The sequence below is a fragment of the Colossoma macropomum genome, unplaced genomic scaffold, assembly GCF_904425465.1.
Source record: "Colossoma macropomum unplaced genomic scaffold, Colossoma_macropomum, whole genome shotgun sequence".
Lineage (NCBI taxonomy): Eukaryota > Metazoa > Chordata > Actinopteri > Characiformes > Serrasalmidae > Colossoma > Colossoma macropomum.
Genome location: NW_023494788.1, coordinates 32728851 through 32743243, shown reverse-complemented (window position 1 = coordinate 32743243; position 14393 = coordinate 32728851). Strand labels below are relative to the sequence as shown.

Here is a 14393-nt window from a genome sequence, read left to right as displayed (position 1 = left end):
TTCTACAGTTCTATTTTACATAATCCATGGCAGCCCAAAAAGTGATAACCATGAAAGTAAAAAGACTCCACTGTGCAGCTCTAGTCTGGCTAACTCACCTTGGCTGGTTGATTAGCCAAGAAGTTTGAAATAGCATTGTTTCTCAGTCGAGCACAGTAATGACGGGCAAAGAGTGGCAGATCAAGTAGTAACAGAAAGCCAACTTGGCCGTTAACAGGAGAATCAGATACCTGTGCTAATACCTCAAATATACTAACTCATTTATAAAAAACCATCATCCAAATGTGTCAGTCACCAGAGCAAGGAGAAAACACAAAGCTAAAGTTAGCCAGCTTCTTATTCAGTTTTTACGTTCCACCTTAAATGGAGCAGCAGTTACACATTACTGTTGTTCCATTTAAAGTGGAACTGAAAATTTCAATATGAAGTTGGCAAACAGGACGCCAACTTTAGCCTTGTGGAGAGAACACAAGTCTCAGCAGCTAATTCTGCTCACAGGATTCAAGCAACTGCCAAGTGCTGTTTTTGAATGGACAAAAAACTCCATAGCGATGTTAACAGCTGCTGATTTGCACCTTTACACAGCTGTAGAGTCCACTTCTACTAAGCTGTGGATTCTGCAGATTGCTGGGAGTGATTAAGCCACGTAAACCTCACTCATTTCAGGTAAGAGCTACACTTTACGTACAAACACTACATCTGAATGTAAATGAACTCTTAAGTTTACATTTTTGTTTAGTGTTGAATAGATATTGCACTTCTGTTTCTATTCTTTTTTTTATCTATTGTATGTCTTCTAAGAACAGTGCCATATATCTCTTCAACAAGCACTGTTGTCCTGTGTACTGTGTATGTGTATGTGGGAGACACATTAAAACAGACAATGGTGGAAAATTAAAAAAACCTTTGGAAATTACATTCCTTACATTCCTCTAGCATTTCTTTTCTAATTCTGAACGTATCATATTGTGATACAAAAATGACAATATGTAGTGTATCATGAAATGTATGTATTGTTGCACCCCTACTGAGAACTGATATTTTAAAATTTACTGAAGGTTCCAGGTTTTTCAGAATGATGGTAAGCCTGCAACCTGTGATTTTCACATGCCATACAGCCACACTCCAGTCTAAGGTGGAGAATAAGGCCATTTGCACCCTGCTTTCTCAAAATATTTATAATCCCCAATATAGAGAGAGCAAACCTACACACATTTTAACCTTAGGCATGTACGATTTTCACTTTCTACATATCTGAGGCTCGAATAACAGTTTTACATTCCTGTAGCATGGCATATGAAAGTATGAACATAAAGGCTTCTTTAGCTGGACTTTAACTTAAGTACACTTACGTTCCAGTCTATGGTAGAGAAAAAGGCATGCCGTTTGATCTCCTCTACTCCATCTGGACCCGCTCCTGGAGAAAAAGTAATGGAAAAAAGAAAAAAAAAATAATAATGAAAGTGCTCTATTCAACCTTTCTCTGGCTACACTGGCCTTTGATTATGCTGAAACGAAGGTGCCACTTACCTAAACGATTTGCTGGGTTTCTTTTGAAAAGCATTCGTAAAAGACTCTGTGCCTCCAAACTTAAAAACTGCGGCATTCCCAGCTTAGCTCTGATTTAAGTTACACAAAAAAATAAATAAATAAATAAATAAATAAATAAATAAATAAACACACTCAATAATAATGAAAAATCATTTGGGCAGTTATATAATGTCAGTTAATAATAATTAAGTGATTTCTCTTAAGAAAATCATTATAAAATGATAACCAGTTACTTATAGCATTTGTCATAAGGTGAAGCCACCACTCACTTGAGAATCATGTTCATAGTCTCATTCCGGTCTTTTCCTTGAAATGGTAACGTCCCTGTCAGCATTTCAAACTTGCAGAAAGAGAGAAACTAGAAAGTCAGTCTGAATCACAATGTGATTTGTTAGCAGTCACAATTATGTTGTGTACATAATTACTGTATACACAAAATGTACAATACATTAGGGATGCCATCAGAGAGGAAAAAAATATTTCTTTAACAGGGTCTGACAGTAGGTCTTAACAGCTACTATCTGAAACACTAAGCTTGGATAATGCACATTTAGACTTAATTTAGATTACTGTCTGCAGAACCACCACATTATCATAATTCAAATTCAGCACCAAAATCTCACTCTATAGCTTGCACTTTCCTTGATCGTAAATTCTAATGAGCACATAATCACCATCTGGGCTAGCCTCTAATATTACTTCACAATTCATAATTCTGACTATATTCATAATTTTAACTACATTTAACATTCGGCGGTTCTCCGTGTTTAGTACGGTTGGAAACGGAAATACTGCCAAAATAGAACATTAGACAAGCTTGTCCATTTTTTATTCTCTATAGGAGAGTAGATCTCATGTTTTGTTTCTTTGATTCATTTATATGTGCCCCAGCATTCTTTGCCAGACTGAAAGTCTGTTATAATCTTCCCAAGTGGCATTTAAAGAGTCTATGTGTGTAGTTGGTAATGTTCTGTTAGTGTAGCCTGTAATTAAGTACAGTCTTTTATATTGTATACATTTTTGAACTATCCATAGAATAGAATGATAGTCCAAAGGGAATGTTAAAATAAAGCAAAAATAATAAAAATAGATAAATCACATGGCATGTGAAAAAAAGAAAAAAAGGTATAATATCTTGCAGAATATTGCAACTTTGCTAATATTTAAAGAGGGGAAAAAACCCATATTTTGGGTTTTATAAGGATGCAGAAGAAAAGTTAATTGAAGATGACCACCCTGTCTGCAGAACATGCCGAAAGAAAATAGCGGCGAAAGGGGGCAACACATCAAACCTTACGAGTCACCTTCGCGACCACCACACGCTACTTTTTAGAGAACGCAAGGTTAACTGTAACGTAGAAGTCTGTGGGGACTTCGAAATAGAAGAAATGTCATGGTTTGTGTGGTTTAACTTATGCTTATGGTTCGTTAATAATATAAAACGAAGCTTTTAGCGTCAAAAAAAAACAAAAAAACAAAAAAAACAATCGGTGAATCAACTGTGAATCGAAACTAAAGCTTTTAACAAATATAACGGTTGAGCAGTGTCTCCAAAATGAGCTCTGAGTTAACAGTCACACAAGCTCCGGAACGAGACGCTGCAAAAGTTCAATCTGCACAGCTCCCCTTTCTCGTCTCGCTCGCAGTGTTTACTTTCTGAGAAGAGAATAACACTGTCTCAAATCACTCAATGTCCCTTACATAGTGCGCTACTTTTCAAACAAACACAATCATTAACAAGCAGTTGAGTTTTAAATAGGGAATTTGTAACTTATTGTGAATGTTGATTATAGATGACTTAGTCAAACATTTCACACACTCTTTGGGTGAAGGATTTGCTATTTCATGATCCACGAAGTGCACTACATAGGGAAGATAGTGTGCTTTGAGACAGGACCTTGCGTGAGTAAACGCTGTGTGCTGCTTTTAGGAAAAGCAGAGTTTCAGAGATTAAAATTTAGGAGTGTTTCTGCCGCAGCTCAGATGCATGTTAATTTTAAGTTATGTTTTAGTTTTAAAATGCTTTTAGAGAAGCAGCTCCACAGGTGAAGACACACTGTGTGAGTTCTACACTGTCTGCAGCTCACAGCACGGTCACACAATTCCTCTGCGATTTTGGCTGTTTTTCCTGGTGCACTGTGTTGATTAGGGGTTCAGCGCCACAACGGCACAATAATTTCTGCGGACAGAAATCCCCCGAGTGCAACACTTCTTAGAAGTAGTAATTTTCCATTAAGACCCACCTCAGAGTTGGTCGAGATTTAATTCTCTATGCAGGGAAATCCCTTGTTATTGTAATTAATAATAATAATAATAATAATAATAATAATTACAACAGTAATAATAATAATAATAGTAATAACAATAATAATAATAGTAATAACAGTAATAGTAATAATAATAATAATAATAATAACAGTAATAATAATACATTTGCTATTCTTTTGTTTACAGAGTATTACAAGTATTGTAAGCAATACTTAAATAATACAACAAATGTACTGACTATATTTTTTAATGTTTATGCAAACAAAAAGTGCATATTGCTGCCAATTCTATTTGTGTTAATATAAAAGTTGGTGAAACGAGTTTCAGTTTGTATATCAGTATTTATTTTGTTATTTATTTTACTTTTCAACACATTTGAACAATATCGCGATAATACCGATAATCGTGATAATTTTGGTCATGATAATCGTGCTATGAAATTGTAATATCGTTTCATCTCTAGTAATAAGAGAGAAACTCTTACCATCAGAACGCCAAGAGACCACCAGTCAGCACTCTGTGTGTGTCCTCTTCTGTTGACCACCTCAGGGGCCATATATTCCACAGTGCCACAAAAAGAGTAAGCTTTTCTATCCTGGTCTACTGATTCTTTACTGAGCCCAAAGTCTGCAACAGAAGCATCAACAAATTAATACAAAGAACATATCACAGCAGTGTGCACATCCAACCAACATCACAGACACTATCTAAACCGAAGTTATAGACATTTGCAAGAACATGGTAATAGGGAGAGTAGCATTTACCTGTTAACTTGATATGTCCAGCTTCATCAAGTAAAATGCTGAAAATTAAAATCAGATTCTCCAATACAGGTACACAAATACATGGGTACAATAAAAACATAAACAAACAAATCAGACAAAATTCAGCAACTGACTGACTGTGACCTGTTATGCTCACAGTCTAAAATCTACTGATTTAAATGACGTGAGAGTGAGAAAAGGGTGAAACTCAAAGAGAGAGAGTGAAAAAGAGAGAGTGAAAAAGAGAGAGAGAGAGAGAGAGAGAGAGAGAGAGAGAGAGAGAGAGAGAGAGAGAGAGTGTTTGTGTGTGAGTGTGAGAGTTTGTAAGACAGAGAGAGAGAGAGAGCGCGAGAGAGAGAGAGAGGGAGAGAGGGAGAGAGAGGGGGAGAGAGAGCGAGAGAGCGAGAGAGCGAGAGAGAGAGAGAGAGAGAGAGAGAGAGAGAGAGAGAGAGAGAGAGAGGGGAAAGGGATACTTTACTTTTCAGGCTTCAGGTCTCTGTAAACAATGCCTAGGTTGTGAAGGTGATCCAATGCAAGGGCCAGCTCTGCAAGGTAGAATTTCACATCCTCCTCTGTAAACATAACCTAGTAAGAACTGAACAGATTTACTCTCTGATCTTTGCACAAAATGAGGAAAAACAAAAAGTCAACAACAGCATCTATGGTCACATAAAACAAGAGAAAAGTTATTGTTATACAGATCACACAGTAAAGCACAACAACAACAACAACAACAACAAAACTCCAAACAGAGATATTAAACTTACATACACATAACAATATCATAAAGAAAATGTGTCTGTTTTAAGTGAAAATGTAAATGGCTGGCTACAGTTTAGCTACAACAGTGATCACATACATCATGTGCCCCAGTACGTGAAATTGCAGGGCACCACAGAGAATGACTGTTGAAGGTATTCTGACAAAGTTAAACAAGAAAACAGCTCATTTAACTAATTTTTTGCTTGAAATAAGCAAACAAAACATTAGCAAGAATATTCTGCTAATTTTGATAATTACAGAATATCAAACTCCATTCCTGAAAGTCATATACTCAAGTTTTTATTTCAATCAAGTTAGTTTGTTAGTTTGGTAGTACACTGTTAAAATGTACTACCACAAACTGGTTCTTAAAAAGATGTCCATATATCATCAAAAACTATACAAAAACACAAAATACAGATTCATCACCACTTGTGATGCTAATGTGGCCAAAACATTGTGAATGTTATGTGGGGAGAGGGTAATTAATCAGGCTACGAAGCCATTCAATTACGTTGCCATTTGGAGGCAAAACACTACTTGACAATGGCAAAACATGGCCTAATCATGCTTTGTGCATCACCACTGCAGAATGTGGTAGAGAGTAGAGAATAGAGAATAGCTAAAATGGTCAATGAGAAGTCCAGGAACAAGACTGCAACACATGGTCCTAGTGCCATCTTGTGCCATCAACTAATGGGCGCTATCCATGGTGCTGAGTTGATAAAGAACCCTGAAGTGTTTCTCAAAATATCCTTACACCTAGTGCCTCATTGACAAACCATTTGTTTTGGATCTGACCTTTAAAATGACCGTACGTGAAAAGTGACATTTATGTAATGATTTACAAATTGTGAAATAATGCATAAGGCTGGGTATCCTCACATTTTTTTCGTCATCAATAACAATACCTAGGAATGCATCATGCATCGACACCGTTACCGGTATCAGGTCGATATAGCACTCATTCACTCATAAAAAATTCACTGATACAAACATTCTAATACCCGCGGATACTGTGTGAAGTAAGTGTGTACAGGGCCACGCTAATCAACAAATGACTCAAGCTGGCAGTGAAGGAGGCTCTGCCCACACAGAGAAGTGTTACTGACTCTGTGAAGCCTGGACACAAAGTTGCTGGTCACTTTAAACATTCCACTTTGGCAGATTTTCACCAGGAATACACTGTGATTTTAGACCGTTTTAAACACACGAACACAGCTGCTTCCCCAATACAGGTGAAGACACAAAGGCTCCAAAACGAAGGCAATTCATATCCTGACTTTACTTTGACTGCATTTAATTACAAGGTATGAACATCCAGAAAGTGAGATAGGATTATCATTTTTGGGAGATTTGTATTGTTTGTGTGATGTTTGTGTGCGGACATGACCGTGTGGTTGGTAAGGCATTGAGAACCTGCTGGTGTGATTGTTTTTACTCTGATTTTACATTAAGCTTATATCATTTAATAACCTATATAGAGGATCTTAATAATTGTTATACAACAGTTAGTTCCGGCCAAGCAAGCTGATTGGTTGAGAAGCGTTCTAACTGTGCTGTTATTTCGCCATAACATCACAGGTTTTTCACAAACACTGTATCACTCCGCTGAGACACCGTTGCTAAGCTACGACTTTAACAGCTGTAGGAGAAGCTCAAGCAATTTGAACGTTTTTATTTCTTACTTTGCCACAAACAGAAAATGGATACTTTTAAGATCACATTTGACCTACAGCCAATTTCGTCAGACTCTGAAGATGAGACTACACTAAATTCCCAAACTGTCAGTTGGTCTGTGTAAGGAGCTAGAGAACAAACTACCGGCTGTGCAACGAGTGAGCAGAGAGAGTGACATAGAAAAAAAGCTGCTTATTAAGAAACTATAATTTGGCGGAAGGAACTGCTAACATTAAAACATATTAAATGCCACATTCACGGCCCAGTTTATTTATTTCTTACTTTATTTATTTAACTGTTGTATAAAAGCAATTGAACACTGAAGGTCGTGTTATCGCGAATAACATCACGGCTGTGACGATCTACGGCGATAACACACTCCCTCTCATGTTCCATTGCTTAAATATAGCAGTTATTAACAATGATTGTTAATTCTGAGTAAGAACTGTAGGCAAGTTACAGCATTTCTTAATCCGTGTAGTTATTCACAATAGATTAGCACCTTCTTACACAAAGCTGAAGTCAGCATTGTTTTTTTCCACCAATTTTCACGTTCCACCTTAAATGGTGCAGCCTCAGACAGCAGAACGTAACTGCTGCACCATTTAAAGTGGAACGGGGAAATTTGAACAAGAAGCTGGCGAATAGGCCAACTTATATTAAGCCAACTTCAGCCTGATCCTTACTGTGTTTTGGGTGGTTTATTTCATATTTATTTGCATTAAAACTAGACATGATTCACACCTTTATGGATTTGCTGACGTGGTGTGTGATTTGTGTTTCTACCAGAGTTTGCGCTAAATTCATTTTTTAACGTCAGGTGCAGACTGCTCCAGACAGACAGACCGATTTAGACAGCCTATCAGCAGTCTATATTTTGAAAAAAGCATGCCTATTACCTAAGACTGATTACTTAGGACCGTAAGTATTATGGTTGACTGATTACTTAAGACCGTTTTCTTGAAACTGGACAGTGCCTAGAAGGAACAAACTTGGGGTGACATCTGCTGCCTGGTAATGTAAACGTACGGTTAGTGTTTGACCTGTGAGCATTGTGAACAAACACGCTTACAAGAATATATGAAGAATACTGAACACTTCATTTCTATATTGAATTAAGAACAAGTTAATAAGCTATAAACAGACTTTGATGTAATAAGATCAGACAGATATTTATAGGCCACTGTATTGATTGCGAGGAAAAAAGTACTAACAAGGAAGTGGCTTTTTACTGAACTCCCTGTTAGACTAAAGATGGCAAAAATTTGTAAAATCATGGTTAAAATGGATCAACTACATGAAGTTTATAAGGCCAGAGTTTGTTGAAATACAATGTGAGTGTGTCTTTACACAAATGCTGAGTACTTTAAGAGCAAATGTAGTGTGAAATTCAAGCACATTTTATAAATGAGGACTGAACAGTAACAGTTCATCATCTTCATTAATAACTCTAGTGCCACAGGTGATGGGGCATCTGTGCACAATATAAAACAATATTTGTATTCTAAGCATTACGTTCACTTGGTAGACTGCTTATTTCTTCAGAAAGGGTAAAGTGTTAAAGAACTTTGTAGTGAAGTACTAGCCAGAAGGAGATGCCTATTCAAATTGAACATGTTGCTGCATAGCTTAATTTGTTAATTGCACCTGAAACAACAACAAAGTTAAATCCTGTAAGACAAGCAACTACAGACTGAAAGCAGCTGGAATTTGTCATTTTAAAGCCTTCTACCCACAATCAATAGTAGTCTGAATAATAGGCCTTATAACAGGAAATGATTAAATTTTTTCCATACATGCATTGCCACAGTGATCGAGTATATGCATGAGCCTTTGAGGAAAGGAGCTTGACAGCCTAAATCACCAGCAGGAACCAGGGAGCACGACTGGTAAAGAACACCATTAAATGGTTAGAGCAGAAGAAAAGAGGAAGCTTACCTCTTTGGATAAGCGAGTAAATACATCTCCACCCCTGAGAAAATCCAAAATTAAATAGAGCTTCCCTTCTGTCTGAAAGGCTGTGAGTAAAAGGCAGAAACACTGTATAAGACACATGTACACGCAAACACACAAAACCTATTCATATTCCATCAGTCACTTTTGCCATATGGTGAACTCAACCAAAGCACTAAATTATACACAACTGAAGCCACGTACAGGATGTGACTTGGCAAGCAAACATGCTGCTTCCAGCAAACAAAGTGGCGACCTTAAACAAATGACAGGGACGGATTGAATGGAATGAGCGGAGCAGAGCAGAATATGAAACAATCCCAGCTTGAGACATGAGAGTCTGCTTTATGTTTCACTGTGCTGACTGGCAGGATGGAGCTAGCAGCTGAACTGGGAGAGAAAAATAGAGAGAAAGACAGATAGGCAGAGACATGCAGGTCATGTCGATCTTACCATAGTGCAACTTTACAATGAAGGGATGATTCACTTCCACCAGAATATCACGTTCCATCTTTGTGCGAACCCTGTCCCTCACTGTCAATAGGAGACAAAATGAGGCTCATCAAGCCTGAGTTTGTTCTAAAGGGCATCTAGCAAACATTAATCATGGAAAAGTCTCATCAAAGCGCCGTTCTTGGGGCACAGGTGATGACTCACCTTTTAAAGATGCCTTTTTAAGGACCTTCATTGCATATAGCTGACCAGCATCAGGGCCCATTATCTTCCGCACCAGGAACACCTGAGGCCGAGAAATTGGCCTGGTTAACTGAGAGGCCTCAGAAAGCAGCAACTGTGTAGCATGAAGACTTGACAAGCTATTTGTGTCCTAATTTAAGAAACCTTTTTCAGTTCATATATTGATAATCTCCTCCCATTATCCAAATCTGACATAAATTTAAAGTCAACGTGAATTCAGAAATCATAATACATTTTCCCTTTGTACAGTGACATATTTCCAAATGAGACACAGTATTAGGGAGAGTCTCTGAGCTAGCTGAGCATCTTTATTCAATGTAGGGAATTTGGAAGGGGGAGGTTAAATATTATATTATTGGTTAATAGTATTTTTCCCCAGATGCTATAGGAGAGTTTACTGAGAGAAATCTCTTTAGGGTTGTGCTAAATACGGAATTATACAAAACTTTATGTAACTATCAAAATGGCAGCATTGATATGCAACACACAAAAGCATGCAAAAGCACAAAGGTCATAAAGTAGGCCTGAAAAGGTTAACCTAGCCTATAACAATGTCAACATACACTCACCGAAAACTTTATTACAAACACCTCTTTGTATGTGGACCAGACACAGCAGTGCCGCAGGAGTTTTCAAACACCTCAGTGTCACTGCTGGACTGAGAACAGTCCACCAACCAAAATCAACACAAACTGTGCAGCAACAGATGAGCTATCATCTCTGACTTTAGATCTACAAAGTGGACCAACTAGGTAGGAGTGTCTAATAGAGTGGATGGTTAGAAACTGCAGCAGCGCTACTGTGTCTGATCCACTCGCACCAGCGCAACACACACTGACACACCACCACGTCAGTGTCACGGCAGTGCTGAGAATGATCCACCACCCAAATAATACCTGCTCTGTGGTGGTCCTGATCAGTGAAGAACAGGGTGAAATGAGGCTAACAAAGTATACAGAGAAACAGATGGACTGCAGTCTGTAATCGTGGAACTACAAAGAGCTCCTAGATGGTAAGTGGAGCTGATAAACTGGACAATGAGTGTAGATACAACAGGGTGTTTCTAATAATGCGTTCGGTGACTGTACATGAAAACTGGATTTTTCAATAGGTACAGAGTGACAAATGTTTCTGATGCTGACATCAGGAGACTCTGAGGTGCCTGATTTTTCCTTGGCTGTGACCAAAATTGATCCCTGTTGTTTTAGGGCACTTTTACATATGTCACTCATTTTTCTCTTAGTGTTTGAATCATAAAACAGAACTTTAGAGTGATTTTGAGGAAAAAGAAGCCAACTTCTACCTCACCCAAGTAATGCTGGCTTGATAATGCGATTGATGAATACTGACGCAGGTTGATGATCTCACTGAATTTACTGATTCATGCATTTCCTCTTCTATTTAGTTAACAAAATAGTTCATACTCATATAGCACAATACTAATGTGGGAGCAGGTATTCATTTTGGGCACAGCCTTGGTTTGTTGCTCCACGAAAACTTCATAAAACCTCTGTTTATTGTATTGTGCCTCAGCTCAATACGAACATTGCATTGAAACTTGTGCAATACCCCTTCAAATCTAATATGCGCATGTGCATAGGATACACTACTGCTCACCTTTCCGAACGAGCCTTGGCCCAGGACCTTCAGTAGCTCGAACTGGGAAGGGTCGGCCTTCTCACAGCCCTCCTTCACATGATGAGTTATGGGGATCTCCTTATAGGACCCTTCATCCTGTAGGGACAAAACACATTCAGAACAATAGTTTATGCACAAACACTTCTAATAAAGAATTTAAGCTGGCACTGGCCATCCAGTATTATGAGATCACACTGGGTGTCCACATTCATTCAACGGCAAATTGTTTCTCTCAAGAGGCATTAGGCGCTAAACATGCATTTCACACTCTGGCCACAAACGCATATTTCACACCACACCAAGTGGTTGAACGTCTGATGGCTCATGGAAAACAGTCATCTCTGCACCTCGAAATGTGTCATTCTTCATTTGAAAATGACAGTCCGTCCTCCATGCCTTTATTTCGGAGGCTCAGGACTTGGGCTGTGCGATGCACAAGCCTGAATATAGATGTTAGGCAAACTAACCCCCCGGAGGAAAGAGTGTGAATCAGTATTCCCTGCTGGCTGAATCTATTATAACAGCCAACTTAATGGCATGCCTCGCAGAGAAGTGTGCCACAGTAATTAATTGGCTCCTCCGAGTCAGAGAGTTTGTGGGCGAGGAAGAGAGGCACGATGGGCCTCTCGGCGGACTCGACACAACCTGAGAGACTGAGATAAGTCCAGGCCGCCGGGGCGTAAGCGTGGACGAAAGTGCCTTTCACATCAGAGTGGCGAGGGAAGAAAAACAAAAATCCTGCCTGCATTATTAATAGGAGAGGGATTGTGTTGGTGAGGCCGGCCGCCGCTGAGAACAGGGCAGAATCAGAGCTGAAGAGAGGCCTTTGCTTCCGCGAGCCACTAATCAGCTTAACTGGATGGAGATCTGACCTACTGCTATTCCACACAGTATTATACAGACAAAACAACTTCTCTGCAGGGAGCTGGAGACAGAATATTGTTTCTCTAAGATGTACCATAAAGTTAGCTGCTTCAGAATCTTTTAGAAGGTTCACAGTCCAGGCAGAAAACAACAGTCAACTTACATTAAATTAAATCTGTTGTATCATTATTGCAAGCCTTATTTACAGGGGATGCAGCAACCTACTAAGGGATTAGTACTAACACCCAAACATGGAAGTGATGTCACTGAAAAACCGCCCACACTAGTACACAATACAGCCGTGATAACATCAAGTGAAAGACACCCCGCATCCCATCCGTCCACATACACACACGCACAGTTTTACTCACACAGTGCGTGAAGGACTCTCCCTCTTCCATTGGCTCATCCGTGATCTGATGCCCATTGACCTAGAAAAAGCCAAATCACAACTTCAGCCAACAAAACAACTGTTACATCAGAACGTTGACACAGTATTTCACACAACTACACTGCGCCACCGTGACCACATAACTGACACTTCCTGTCAAAGGAAGAGGAACACACTCTTGAAACCACAGCCCTACACATATGTGAAGTGTTACTTTAGCATATACATGTATGACTATTACGATACATAATAAAAATCATTTTACTTATTTAAAAAATCAGATTACTAATAATACAATGACTATTAACTTCAAAACGGCATTAAATTTTGTTGGGGTTTCAAGACAATACCCACTGTGAGTCAAATACACATTACACGAAATGAAGAGTCCCTGACATTTCTAGATAGAGGTTTTAAAGACTAACCTAAAGGAGACAGCCACAACAGTAATGAAAAAAAAACCTCCCCTGCGCTGCACCCAAAGCTATTCACTTTTTGTATGCATTTATATTTTCTTTTGCTTGTGTTATTAACGTTTTTACCAGGTGCTGGTAATTTTGGACTCTTGTGTGTCATTACAACACTAATATTTCAGAGCAGGACAGTCCAATCTTATCCACAAAGGGCCGGTGTGGCTGCAGATTTTCTTACAATCAAGCAGAAGCACACCAATAAAAAGTTAAAGTCTCCACTTTTTTAATCAGCTGGTCTCAGTCCAACAACTGATCAGGTGCGCTCCTGCTTGTTTGGAATGAAAACCTGCAGCTACACTAGCCCACTGTGGATAAAACTGGACACCCCTGTTTTAGCGCCTAATCATCAGTATTATGGAATTTTTCATTGCATAGGTCAGTGCAAGAGAAAAACAAAGAGAGGAGTATGCACAAGGCACACGAGCTAGGCACTGCTCCTGAGCAACAGAGCTGCTCCAAGTCCCCAGCTTTGCGAGTGTGTCATGCTGAATCGGTGTGTAGGAGTGGAGTTGCAAGCGGCAGCTCTCTGCTCCTCCACAGCCTCCGTGTGGGAGAAAGTGAGGAGGGCACACACCCCCGCTTCCCCCCACCGTAGTGATGTGCTCGTTTGGAAGGAGGAGCTGACGTCAGTGTCCATCAAGGTTAGAAGGGGGCGATGGGCAGCTTATGGTGTCCCACGCTTCCGCCGCCTCCAAAGCCTGCTCTCTGCTGTGAGTGTGCACCATGACCAAAAACAGCACATCATGAACCGCCTCCACCATCAACAGCTCCATGCCAAAAATAAATAAATTAATAAGTACATAAAAAAACAAAAATAAGGAGAAGCACATTTGAATGCCTTCAACAAGTCCAAAACAAACATGCTGCTCTCACAATAGAAAAGGTGAAAATAAATAAAAGGATAGGTAGGATATTCTTCTCCTTGCTTGTGAGGCTTTAAAGCTTGGTGGAGAGCTAATAAAACCATGTAGGCTAAGCTTCCTACACTAGTCACTTCTGATCACGTCTTCCCACTGTTTATGTTTATCTGTGCACCAGGTGCAAAACAGCGATTAGTGAATTTGACAGGGACATTTGTCTTCGCAAAGCACACAGGCTAGTTCAGGCTTTCAGGAAAACATGAACCTAGAAGGTCAATCTTGTAAACTTATCAAATGCTACGTGGTGTAGTAGGTGTTTCCAACAATACTGCTGAGCAATACTGGGCTTATGACAGCGTTCAAATTATGACTGCAAATACTGGTCTTAAGGTCAAAGTTATACAGCTACATGACAGTCTTGTTCTGATGAAGAAAATACTGTGTATCCTTCTGCATCCCTGTTTCATGCCATTAACAACCCAGCACTGCAAGT

At 39.2% G+C, this 14393-nt stretch overlaps 1 protein-coding gene across 1 annotated transcript in view; it reads right to left on the bottom strand.

The window, feature by feature from the left end:
• The window catches only part of rps6kal (ribosomal protein S6 kinase a, like), a 32994-nt gene that overhangs the window by 16381 nt on the left and 2220 nt on the right, over window positions 1-14393 (bottom strand). Inside the window, exons 2-12 of the mRNA XM_036569230.1 lie at window positions 12548-12607; window positions 11292-11408; window positions 9636-9717; window positions 9432-9512; window positions 8964-9043; window positions 5062-5168; window positions 4584-4621; window positions 4304-4446; window positions 1821-1891; window positions 1531-1619; window positions 1353-1417 (exon numbers count right to left, since the gene is read on the bottom strand). Of these exons, the coding sequence (XP_036425123.1) occupies window positions 1353-1417; window positions 1531-1619; window positions 1821-1891; window positions 4304-4446; window positions 4584-4621; window positions 5062-5168; window positions 8964-9043; window positions 9432-9512; window positions 9636-9717; window positions 11292-11408; window positions 12548-12607 (933 nt within the window). The remainder of the gene's footprint in view (window positions 1-1352; window positions 1418-1530; window positions 1620-1820; window positions 1892-4303; window positions 4447-4583; window positions 4622-5061; window positions 5169-8963; window positions 9044-9431; window positions 9513-9635; window positions 9718-11291; window positions 11409-12547; window positions 12608-14393) is intronic.